General features: G+C 40.1%; 1 protein-coding gene across 2 annotated transcripts in view; it reads right to left on the bottom strand.

Annotated features, from left to right (window-relative positions):
* cluha (clustered mitochondria (cluA/CLU1) homolog a) overlaps positions 1-8,130 on the bottom strand; it is a 28,050-nt gene extending 19,920 nt beyond the window's left edge. For both annotated transcript variants that reach the window (XM_061781021.1, XM_061781022.1), the window contains exon 1: positions 7,789-8,130. In XM_061781021.1, the coding sequence (XP_061637005.1) occupies positions 7,789-7,924 (136 nt within the window). In that variant the 5' untranslated portion in view covers positions 7,925-8,130. The remainder of the gene's footprint in view (positions 1-7,788) is intronic.
* Between the last annotated feature and the right edge of the window lie 5,286 nt (positions 8,131-13,416).

Here is a 13,416-nt window from a genome sequence, read left to right as displayed (position 1 = left end):
GAGCCTTTGCTCACACTCAAGGGTAACACAGCGTCAGGGTTGCTAATCTAGGGGGTGGAGCTTCATAAAATAGACCACGACCAGCACTGGCAACAACTGAAGGAAGGGAGGCTGCAGTCACAGGACAGAACAGCTAGCAGCCAGGCTCTGAATACAAAACAAGTGTTTCAACTCTCCTAAACCAGGATTAGACGCGATACAACATTTAACACACCTGGATAATGTGGTTAGAAACCAATTAACATTTTTGCAGCATGTATAAATCTTTCCTAACTGGAATAAGATAATCCGTGCAAAGGAAAAACATGCCTCTAAAGTCGACAAAGTGAGTTCAACATATTGCGCAAGACCTCAGTTCAGCAAGCGTCAAAGGATTATCTCTGCGCATGGGTTTTGCTTTTTCTTCAGCATGTTGGGGCCTTTATTCAAAAGCTATGGTAGTATTGCCACAATACCAAAATTCTCACTTTGATGCTATACCTGCACAAAGTACCTCATTCGCGATACGAAAACAATACTACAGCAAAACCCTTAAACGTCAGTAAAAGAGGTGAAATCATACACGTCAAAACATTGAACTTCAAATTCTTAGTATGTTTATACTTCAAAATAATACTGGGCAATGGAGCACTCATCCATCTTCTATACCGCTTATCCTGACAAGGGTCGCAGGTGAGCTGGAGCCCAGCTGACTACGGGCAAGAGGCGGGGTACACGCTGTACTGGTCGCTAGCCAATCAGAAGGCACATATAGACAAGCATTCACACACAGATGTGAAATTATTATACATGTATTATTTTCATGCTCTGTTATAATACTGTAGTATCGCCCATATGCTGTTTAGACTTAATTAAAACATTCTTAGCATTAGTCCTTTATTTAAATATACATTATATATTAAGTAAAAAATGACTTCTCTCTCTGATTAACACATGATGTCACAGGCTTTGTAATTGTAAGCTATGACACAGTTAAAGAATAAAAGCACAATTCATCCTTAATGTAACACTGTAGCTAGCCAATTTAATCAGTTAGAAAAGCCCAGAAAAGGACTACTAAAAATATTAGAGCCAAAGAAAAGAAGCTCGAAGAGGGCACTGGTGTGTGATGACTATTATTTAGTGAGTCTTTTTTATGTCGACTATGCTATTAAATGGAAAAACTCATTGTTGTATGCTAAGCAATATATTTCTGTTTTGTTGATTCAGGGATATCAAACTAACCGAAACCCCCTGTAAATAGTTATATTGAAGTCTGAAATATAGCTCAAGCGAACTACTGGAGTTGAGTTGATTGAGCGGTTAGGAGAGGATGCTCTGTCTTCAAATTCAGGCAAGCTCAAATCAGAAAAGAACGAGTTGATATATATGATTTTATTTTTTTGTTCTTGAGCTTTATTTCACACACACGTGTATACGCGTGTACACACACACACACACACACGTGTATACGCGTGTACACACACACGTGTATACGCGTGTACACACACACACGTGTATACGCGTGTACACACACACACGTGTATACACACACACGCGTACACACACACACGCGTACACACACACACACACGTGTATACGTGTGTACACACACACACACACGTGTATACGTGTGTACACACACACACACACGTGTATACACACACACGTGTATACACACACACGTGTATACACACACGTGTATACGTGTGTACACACACGTGTATACGTGTGTACACGTGTGTGTACACACACACACGTGTGTACACACACACACGTGTGTACACACACACACGTGTGTACACACACACACGTGTGTACACACACACACGTGTGTACACACACACACGTGTGTACACACACACACGTGTGTACACACACACACGTGTGTACACACACACACGTGTATACGTCTGTACACACACACGTGTATACGTCTGTACACACACACGTGTATACGTGTGTACACACACACACACGTGTATACGTACACACACACACACGTGTATACGTGTGTACACACACACGTGTATACGTGTACACACACACGTGTATACGTGTGTACACACACACGTGTATACGTGTGTACACACACACACGTGTATACGTGTGTACACACACACACACACACACCCACGTGTATACGCGCGTACACACACACACGCCCGCGTGTATACGCGCGTACACACACGCGTATACGCGCGTACACACACGCGTATACGCGCGTACACACACGCGTATACGCGCGTACACACACGCGTATACGCGCGTACACACACGCGTATACGCGCGTACACACACGCGTATACGCGCGTACACACACGCGTATACGCGCGTACACACACGCGTATACGCGCGTACACACACGCGTATACGCGCGTACACACACGCGTATACGCGCGTACACACACGCGTACACACACACACGCGCGCATACGCGCGGGCGTGCACGTACACGCGCGTACACAAACACACACGTGTATACACACGTGTACGCACACGCGTGCCTGGAGTCCAGACCTGTCTCCCATTAAAAATGTGTGGTGCATTATGAAGCGTAAAAAAGTATTGTTTTCAAAAAAGTGCAAAAAAGTATTGTATTCAAATCATAGTCCTAAGAATAAACTGTGCATGTAAAAGCACTGGCTGCGATACTAATGCTCACAAGTGGTCATGACACTGTTCCAAGAATTTAGTTGGTCATGCAAGTTCTCCAAAGTCTTAAATACCTATTTGTGACCAAAAGCAGTACATTTGACTGTTGAGTACTTGTGTTACATCTCATGAACGTTTCATGTGCGGATGACAATCATTTTCTATTTTATGAGCAGCAACGCCGTTTTATCGTCACAGATGGTTATTAAAGTAAAGCAAAAAAAGTAAGTATAACAGCATTCTTGATGCGTATGGCTATCCAGATGCCCATTCAGTACACAACTGCCCCCTTTTAGTCTGTAGCTATGGAAGAAAGTCAAGCAGGATGTCTGAAGTAGAGTTAGGAGTTACAAAAAGAAAAAGACCTGGTAGATAATGATCAGATAATGTCACTCAGTATCATTTCGAAAGGGAAAGCAATCTGGATGCAAAGAGATATTTATAGACTGTATCACAGGGAAAATGAATTTTGGAAACCCAGGAGGAGGTTATGCAATTAGCTAATTAAATTAAAATGTCGCATGTCCTATGTCAATATCTAATATCTAATCCAATACTCTATCTTTGCCTTATTTCCACAAATAGAGATATAATGCTCGTTTGCACTCAACAGTAAATCCAGTAAACCATCACTGCCTTGGACCAGCTGCCTCCTTTCTAACTAGCCGGCCGGCTACCCAGGGCTACGTAGCCTTGTGGCTACCTGCCACACTGTGTTGGATCAAGCTTCTCCCATTCATTCCGCCGCGGTTGCCGTCCAACTCGGCGATGGCTCCTTTTTGGGTTGAAAAGCTTTGTCACAATAATCATGGGCTCAACAACAACCAAAAACAGACCGGATGCCCTTTCACGGAAAATACAGCAGGTAAAAGGAAGATTACTTTCTATCTATAGCTAACAGTCGGAAATCTCAAAGTCCACTTGAGAAGTTTGATGTTTAGCAACAAAGGATGGAAAACATGTCTAATAAGAACTTGACTTTTTTGTAAGTTAAACATCTTAACCCATACAAAAGGCCATATTACAGCATGTGTCTCATTAATGGTTTTATGTTGTGATGCATCTAATCTAACCTTATAAACAGTATTATACACAGCATTTATTGCAATTCAAATTCTGTGGACTATTATACAGTACATGTGTTTGATTTGTGGATGGTTGTTCATCTGTTAGTAAGTTAGTACATTTTTTTATTTATTTGTTTATTTATTTATTTAAATGGTACTTTTGTTTTTATTACACAATAGTTGGTGATTTTTTTGTTATCTCACACTTGACAAATACCCCGAATAAAAAACTAATACTGAAACTAATAAAAAAAAACTAAAACAAAGCATTTAAAAAATAATAAAACAAAAACAAACAAACCTGCTCTAAAAACTAATTAAAACTAACTGAATTTTAAAAAGTCAAAACAAAATAACTAACTATAATGGAAAATCAAAAGCTATGATAACCCTGGCTACTACCTGGGGAAGTATGTCATTGCAACAAATAAAATAACTTGTTTGTCAAACAATAATTGAACTTGGGTTAAAAGCAGTGACGTTTATCACACCTGAGAGCACAAAAATGAAGTCTGCAGCCTGTTCCAGGCAAAAATAGGAGGTCAAGGCAAAGGGATAAATTGAACATTAATCTGACATAGAAGCAGCCAAGTAGCAAAAACAAGACTATAAACGTACACAGCCCTACTCTGAGCCACTCACATGCACAATCAACTAAAATGAGCTAAATGACAAATGTATGCAGTCCAAGGCCCTAGACACGAGGACCCTGACGGCTACCATGACGTCAACCAATAGGAGAACAACTCTGAAAAACAACACACAAGGTCATATGCGATGTTTGGTGCACCCTTGACTCTGTCTTCTGACACATCCAGTTATTAAGTATTTCGATCTACGAGGTGGGATTGTGCCTATGTAGACGTCCGGCATGAGTACGGTAACACAGACAGGAAGTGTCATTATCTAGATGGATCAGATGAGCTTGTGAGCAGGGGAATAGTGCGAGGGTGTCGGTGATTCCCGGGATTAACCCAGTCATCATTCACCCGCCTCGGGAGCATTAAAGACACAGAGCGTCATCCTTGACTGGGACCACATGCTGGTCCTGGAACACAGTTTTAGGTCCTATTCACCCTGCATGTGTCATGCATATGATAAGCAACAATTGAGCTCAATCAACTTAAATGTGGGACGTTCCATTTCGAGAGGGATTGAAGACAAAACTTTGGGGTCAAGATTGGTTGCAAAACTGGGACCAGAAATGTGGTCGTTCTGCTTTGATAAGACCCACATTCATGAGTGTATTTAATGTGTTGTTAATTACAGCTTCCATGGGTTATTATTTGCAGATAGATACGAGACCTTTGAGCAAAATGATATTTTTATTTACTATAAATAATGCATTTTTATAGTAGCTATACAACAAAATAATAGCTTTGTGTTCCACTAAACAGGCCGAGATTTCACAGAGTAAGTGAATTTGCGAATAAATTGAGACAAGGCCATTATTATTTCAGCTTATACAACAGTTAGTTCCAACCAACCAATTTGATTCCATGAGTGATGATATATTTTTTACTTTACACCATTAGTTTGGCCTACATCAACGGTCAGTGTTCATCTCCAGTAACATTACTGTGGGTTGTTAAAAGCTTTGTGTCACAAAGATGGACATTTCCAGAAATAACATTAAACGTACGAGTAGTCATGAGATGAGGACGAAGGCAAGGAGATGTCATCGCAAACTTTGACGTGTGGTGTGCTCACGTGATGAAATGACAGAATAAGTGTACAAACAGGGGCCAGACACTCTGCCAACATGTGCACAGTTGTCAAGGTAATTGGCTTCATTTTGTATTTCCGGACTACTATGTCTAACTTTTGCTTGGCATGGAGCGCTCACTAAATGAACTAATAGCATGACACGTCTTGACTTGAAGTGGACTAATCGTCCAACTCTATTCGTTAGAATGAAACAGTAAAACAATCCTTATCCGTTTAATTTTTGTCAATGTTGATGGTTATGCTTTGGCTAGTTAGCATGTCATGCTAACAGCCAACTACGAGCCTCGTGCCACTGTTTGCGGAACCATTTGTGTTGGTTGAATACACGAATAATTATTTGTTGTTGCTTAATACTGTTAACTAATAAATGGCACTTGTACAACTGTTGCATACAAAAGCGATCTCACACTCGAGGTTGTAATGTTGGATTTTATATCAAATATATCACGATCATTTCTGTACCGAATCATAGCCGTGACGATATGAGCAGTGATTCTCAAAAGAGTGGCTTGGGTACCACTAGTGGTAAGCGGGCTCCCTCTAGTGATACGCAAAAGATACACTGAGAATGTACTACCTGTGAATTAAATTTTTGGAATTTATGCTTTAAGTTATCATTATTTAAGTAGTTTTGTATTTTCATATATTTAAGTTCAGTGCTAATGTTTACTGTGTTAGTGTTAACTGTGTATAATGTTACAGCGGCTGACAATAATAGTATGTATACTTTTTAGGAATAAAGTCTCTTGCCTTGTTTTTAACACTTAGGCCTTCTACACGACTGTTTTTTAATGTTGGTAATGGTACTCAGAGAGCCAAGTACTTTTCGAGGTGGTACTTGATGTTAAAAGTTTGAGAACCACTGAACCAGAGGACAACGTCACTCCCACACAAGAGTTGTGATAATGCTAAATTATGACTGTGGCCGTAAATAGTTTATTCACTTTTTGTGACATTTATGTTTGGTGGTGCACTGGGAGATTTTTCAAATGTTAAATATGTGCCTTGGCCCAATAAAATGTTGGAAACCTCTGATTTATGTCCTTCATGCACAGGATGAAGAACAATTGGGCTTCAATCCACATAATTGGGAGAAGATACAATTTTGAGAGGAATGAATTAAAGACGGATGACAAGAGGATGGCTGTTTGCCGAAATGTGGTAGCTTTGCTTGGATAATAACCACAATGCATAAATGTATTGAATGTGTTATTTTGCAGATGTACACGAGATCATTGAGCCCAAAGTTAACTACAACAATAATGTGGATATTTAATCAACACATATATATCTATATATCAACATTATCAAATAGGCAGAGGTGCGACACAAACGCCAATGGTGTTTTCTTGTCAAATGAGGAGAGTCAAAAAGTGCCACATGACATCCACGCAGGCTGCAGGTGAGTTGCTTCCCAAATTGTGTAACTTCTTCCCCGGCCCGGCGTCAATCTAGCAACACGAACACTGTTCTCCGGCTTCACCAAGAAGCGCACCCAACGCCACAACTTTAGCTCGCTGAATACTCACCAGCTTGCATGTCTCATATGCAGCGTAACCTTCCCTCTCACTGTGAACACACCCACATGACTGTTTCTATGTAACAACTAGCGGCTTCCGCTTCCCGGTCGAGGAGGGACACTCGACTTCATCCTCGGCCGCGGGGGAGGGCAGGACGCCGGGGGAGTGTTTCGACGGGCTCCCGGGTGCTTTGTTGGCTTAACAGCGAGTCGTAGTGTCTATTTATTGTCTACAGTCAATGACTTAAGTGTGAGCTAAGTTCATAACGCGTGGGACACACATTTAAGGGAAAAGCTTTGGCAATAACCTCCCCATGTTCATGCAGAAAATGTGCGACGCCACTGAAGGTGACCTTCAGTATTACGTACGTCATTACGAGTTTGCGCAAATGAGTTCAACTTCGGATAGTTCGTCTTTTTGGTTATCAATTAAAAGTAGAAGTTCTGCGGTTATTGCGTATGCGGAGCAAATTCCTCCCTAGCATGGCTGGAGCGCTTCCAGACAGCCGAGCTGATGTTAGCATGTCAGTTAAATTGTTGGGGTTAGCAACTTATGCATCGGCATCCAGTGTCACGCACTGGTCGTTATGACACACGGATGAAAACAGTCCGCTTTTGTATTTTGCTTTAAAGCTATGGGTATATCGCTATTATATAGTATAGATACTCAGCAGGTACTATTCGTGTACCACTGGCAATTTTAACTTTTCGCAAAAGAATGTAAAGGTGAAGTGAGGCAGCAGCAGATTGGGTTTAAGCGGGGACGTCCGCCAAATTAGAAGGCAACCACCCTACTGTTTGAAGCATTTATGGGGCAGACAGGCCGGTATGATGGCTCACCGCAGCCGCACGTTTCCTTCAAATGCGTCCTGCTGCTCTCGTGGGCGTCCTGAGCTCCATCCCCGGCTTCCTCCGCAACATCAACCGGACCGCAGCCTGGCGCTGAAGCCGTGGTGTCGTCCGTCTTGCTCACCATGGTCAAAAAGACAAACAAGCGACGTGACAGTATTGGAGAAGAGCTATTGACAAGACGGCTTGGTGTGCGTTGGGCCCTTGTGTTAGTCTACATGCGAAGGAGACAGACTTAGGGAAAACCAAGTGTGCTAAGGAAGGACAATGCTGTGTGGCTCACACGTGCTTTCCTCCTCTCCGCCTCTTGACCTGTTTGCCTTTGCTCGCTTGGCCCCGCCCACTGACTGAGGCTACTACGGAAAGTCACGCGCGACAAATTTCTATCACTCAATAGCCTCGTGATATTTTGTAAGGCTGTGTGTTTCCTATCCTTTATCGAGCCAAGGCACATATTCTACATTACACAAATGTCACAAAATGCATATATAGTGAAGTAAAATGATCTCGAGTCAATTTACTCAGGAATCGTCATTTATTTATATCCATCCATCCATTTTCTGAGCCGCTTCTCTTCACAAGGGTCGCGGGAGCGCTGGAGCCTATCCCAGCTATTTTCGGGCAGAAGGCGGGGTACACCCTGAACTGGTTGCCAGCCAATCGCAGGGCAGACATAAACAAACAACCATTCGCACTCACATTCACACCTACGGGCAATTTTAGAGACTTCAATTAACCTACCGTGCTTGTTTTTGGGACGTGGGAGAAAACCCACGCGGGCACGGGGAGAACATGCAAACTCCACACAGGCGGGGCGGGGATTGAACCGTTTTAAAAAGTCTGAACTGTCACGAAAGCCAGTTTCAATTGATGGCCATCTTGTTAAAATTGTGCAAACCTTCAAATGTCTTTGTACAGTCCTTGAAAGTCACTTGCGCATTTCTGAAAATACAGATTTTATCTTTAAAAAAAATAAATAAATCAAAGCGAAATAGCTTTGAAGATGCTGCTGTCTTTGTCTCAGTCTGCAAATTTTAGAACTTGTCTATTCTGCACATATTGAGAGTGTTTATACATTTTATTTCTGTGCTTGGTTTGATCACTTGAGTCGTAAGTGTGAGGTCAAAATTGATGAAGTGGCAGGTAAAGTTGTTAGGGAAAACCCAGAAACCTCTGGCCCACATTTGCACGAGGCAAAAAGCTCAGAGAATACTAGCGGACAGCTCTCGTCCTCTGTCTTGCCAGTTTGAGTTTCTGAGGTCTTGGAGGTGCTTCAGAGCTCCACTGGCTAAAGAAACTTTAAAAAATATTGGCTTCCAAATACCATCGCAATCCTGAACTCAACAAAGTGACCAATCCACCTTTACGTATGACCTGAACAGCTCCATTTCAATGTTTTATTTTACTTGATCTTATTGTACTTATATATATATAAATGTATTTATGTTATTTCCATTGTCAATATCTGTATTTTAGTGCTGTATGTCCTCTGCGTTAGTGAGCCAAAAAAAATTTCCACCCCAGTGGACAATAAATTAATTATTGTATTCAATTGTATTATTGTATTCAATTGTGAATTCTTGTATTCAATTGTAAATTGATTTAGGTATACTCAGTGTGAAATCTCAGTCTCTTGAGTTGAACACAAATCTACTACAATGCAGACACATCATTAATCATACTCCGCATCACACAATACAAATGTTGGGACCTATTAGGTGAAAGTGTTTGGGAATCATTAGTGAACTTCACAGCACAGAAAGAGTGAAAAGACCACCAAACTCAATGAAGAGATGAACTTTGACCTTCATATAATCAACTCTTGATAATCTCACAGTGGAGTCAAACAATGAAGGGTATCAATTACACTCAGAGGCATGCATAATGCAGTAAACCCTGCCAACATGTAAAGTATGCCTTACACCTTTATTATTCCATCAACTCTCTAAAGAACAGGTACATCAAGAGTCTAATCTTGTGATGTACTATATTCTAGCTGTATAAAAAAAACAATGATAACACGGTAATACAATAATGTTTGGTTGACAGTGCCAAATACGCTAGAATAATATAGTTTAACCTATATTAATAGCTTTTTTGGACAAAGTGTATAAAAACTAGTTATTTGATCCAGCTTAAGTTGTGGGCAGCGATTGTGTGTCGATATGAATTTGAATAATTTTGCCAAATATTTAATCATAATTAATTTTAAGTTAATGTGCTACATAACAAAATTAGGTTTGTTATACATTTGAAGAAGAGGTTACCCTAAAAATTTAATTACACTGCGAACTTATGATGACTTCTACTGTGTTCCCCCACACGGGAGGCATTGATAAGCTGTCAATATTAAATCATTATAATTGTAAATGTTGAGGAAATTTCTGTTTGTCGTAAGATGAAGAAATGAAAGTATCTGATTTAGAAATGTCTTTTAAGAATATTTATCTTAGTACTGCTAAGAGAGAAAAGTAAAAAAAAAAAAAAAAAGGTGCTTTCAGCCAAGCATCTGTCCCTTGTCTTCTTGCTTTCTGACTCACATCATCATCATCAACTGTCTATTATACCTTGACCTGAGAGGTGGAAGCCCCCTCCTTAAATAGCAATTAGAGCCCATTGGAAACCTAACAAGCAAGGCATTCGCCAAAGCACTTTGCGATCTTGGTATTTTGCAGAACACCGGAGACAGTTGTATCGTCTGTGCATTTCCTTAGTCTGTTCCACCAGACTACGGAGAGGTTGCTCTTATCACATCCAAGGACAGATGTTTAGTTTTCCATGCATAATTGTCTAGTTACAAAATACAGTACATTATGCAATGGCGTGTCCTTGTTTCTTTCAGTCAAAAACTACATGTGAAGATTACAATTACTATAGTGTTCTTGCACTATATAGTCTGAATATGTGTCAGATATTTATGAATTTAGACTCAAGTCCTGCATCTAAATCTATTAAATACAGTGTTAACTGAATGTGTAGTTGCGGTCATGTTTTTGACACTTAGGTACTCATGCACTAATTAGTTCTATATAGTATATATAAAAAAAAGTTGTAGCGTTTTACAAAATGTGCATATTTGTGGCATGTCAATTAAATATGAGTATTATTTTCCATTGTGATATTGGATCGCATTAGATTGTGCCTACCCTAATGAACTGTTCGTGAGCATTCAAAACAAGCAGACACTGACAGTGACAGGTATTGGTTTTTATTCCAATCATGTTTACAGTGGTTTACAGTTGATGCAGTTGTCATATTAGAAGGAACTTCTCCTGTGTGGTTGATGATGGCAAGCATACATCAAATTACACGTCACCGCATATGCTTTATGGTGCCGCTAAAAGTTGTCTGAAATTGTTCTAATAACTCCAAACGCGATATAAAGATGGAAGACATTTTCTCTGGCTGAGGGATGTGGGGTTACTGTATATTGCAGTAGACTGATGATTATTGACTTGGAACTACAAATAATGAAAACAATTCATCATAAGGGCACTCACTTTCGAGGTAAGCACTCTTTGGCTCATTCTTGTGAGTCACACCGAAGCACAGATGCAAAACAAGTTAGTTAAAGCTGAATATGCACAAGTCCAAAAGAAGTGAGTTAAATCTGAATATACACAAGTCTTGAATGGGACCTACTGCACTGTAGTGCTACATACAACAAGCTCCAACTGGGTGGATAAAGAGTTTAATCTACCTGATGTTTCATTTTTGGATACTGTGAGTTTAACAGTCTGAATTCAGAATTCCTGCTGTACCAGGAATTTGTTAGAAAGATCCACTACTGGAATAAGTCACACAGTTATGCTATAATGGCTTACCATTTGGGACAAAGGTTCTAGCTGGCATTCTATCCTGACAGTCATATGTGGAATAACGGCATGCCCGCGTTTATCGCTGCCACTCATGCAGCATATAATCAGAATGTTACGGTAAGTGTTCAAATACTCCTATTTATCAGCGCAACAGAATCTTACAAAGAGGTATTAAACAATGGACAACAGTAATGAAATATAAACGTATTTAGTCTGTAGAACAGCTGTCACAACCTAAAGATTATATATATAAATATAGGACTATATTGCTCAATTTAAGACAAAACATAATACTTCTAGTTCTAATCAGACGTCACAGTTAGGATATGCCTCAAGTATCATTCATTCATTCATTCATCTTCCATTCCGCTTCTCCTCACTAGGGTCACCGGCGTGCTGGAGCCTATGCCAGCTACCTTCGGGCGAGAGGCGGGGTACACCCCGAACTGGCCGCCAGCCAATCATCACAACTAAAATGTTTTAAAGCAGGATTGTCACATTAACATAAAAGAATTAATAAGTAAAAAAATGATCATCATATTATTTCATAGAAAACCACATGAATTGTTTGCTCTCCCACAAACCATCCATTACATTGGAGTTTGGAATGTATACCAGAAAAATTATTGACTTACTGTAAGTATCCAGAGTTTCCTAATTGAATTCAATTTGCTCATTCTTACACATTAGGACTTCTTCTTACACTTGCATAACTAACAAGGCTACTCTCTTTACATTCTCCCTGTACATTGATACAGCTACAGTATTAAGAGTTAGTACTGTACACTTGTGTTACAACTACACCATCGACTTAAAAAAATCCCTCACTTAACCAGCAATTACGCTCTTGTTTGTCCATTTTTTCCTGAGATGTAAATAAAAGGAAGCCCCTCGAGCAGATGAGTTGCCTCTGGTGTTTTTGTTTGGAACACAAAATTCAATCGTGGCGAGTGATTCACGGTTGAATAACAACTGGGCAGCTGTTTATACGAAGCAATTTGTGTATCAAGCACACAGTTTTAAAAAAACGCTTAGGACTGCGTCATTTACGAGGAACATATTCAAATCATTGACAAAAACGTTTAGTATTTCTATTTAAAATTGTTTGACAATTTGCGAAAAAAATAAAATAAAATAAAAAAGCCACAGCTACCTCAGCAGTTTAACTTTCAGAGTTTCGTCGTGTTTCATGGGATAATTAAAATGCATGATGTGGTACACATTTTAAACATTTTGCTGTCTGGTAAATTGTGCATTTCACCTGTCAAAAGGTAACAAGCGTCAACAGTGAGTTTAATTCGGTCATTAACGAGCAGACTGTTTGGTGTTAATGTATTGAGTGAGTACAGTACAAATTCCAGTACAATTTCTTAGTTATTTTGCCACCACCTCCAAATCTAAACACATCAAATGTATGAGCGATACAGCTGTATGAAATAAAAAGAAGTTTGTCATTGTTGATCTGCTGTAGTCCAGTAACGGACTCATATGCCTCAGATAGTTGACACAAACACAGTGTGGGGCTGATTTATGGTTCACCTTGAAAGGTCACAGTTGGTCTCGGCCACACAAAAAAAGCTCATGGTCTTCCCAACATGGCTGCTCAGCTGCACTCAAAAAAGAAAAGATTGCTTTACTAATAAGGCCCCACAGTATACAAGTGACACCTGTATACACGTTCTAGTTGAATCAAAGATTGACTTAAAGTGACACGTACTGAATTTTGGATCACACTGTAGTTCATATTGAAAAAGGGTCTCTGGCAGAGGTGGGCAAACCTTTGTACTCAAGGCCCAGCTTT

Source organism: Phyllopteryx taeniolatus, chromosome 8 (assembly GCF_024500385.1).
Source record: "Phyllopteryx taeniolatus isolate TA_2022b chromosome 8, UOR_Ptae_1.2, whole genome shotgun sequence".
Lineage (NCBI taxonomy): Eukaryota > Metazoa > Chordata > Actinopteri > Syngnathiformes > Syngnathidae > Phyllopteryx > Phyllopteryx taeniolatus.
Note: the sequence above shows the minus strand (reverse complement) of the source record. Positions and strands in the feature narration are given on the sequence as shown.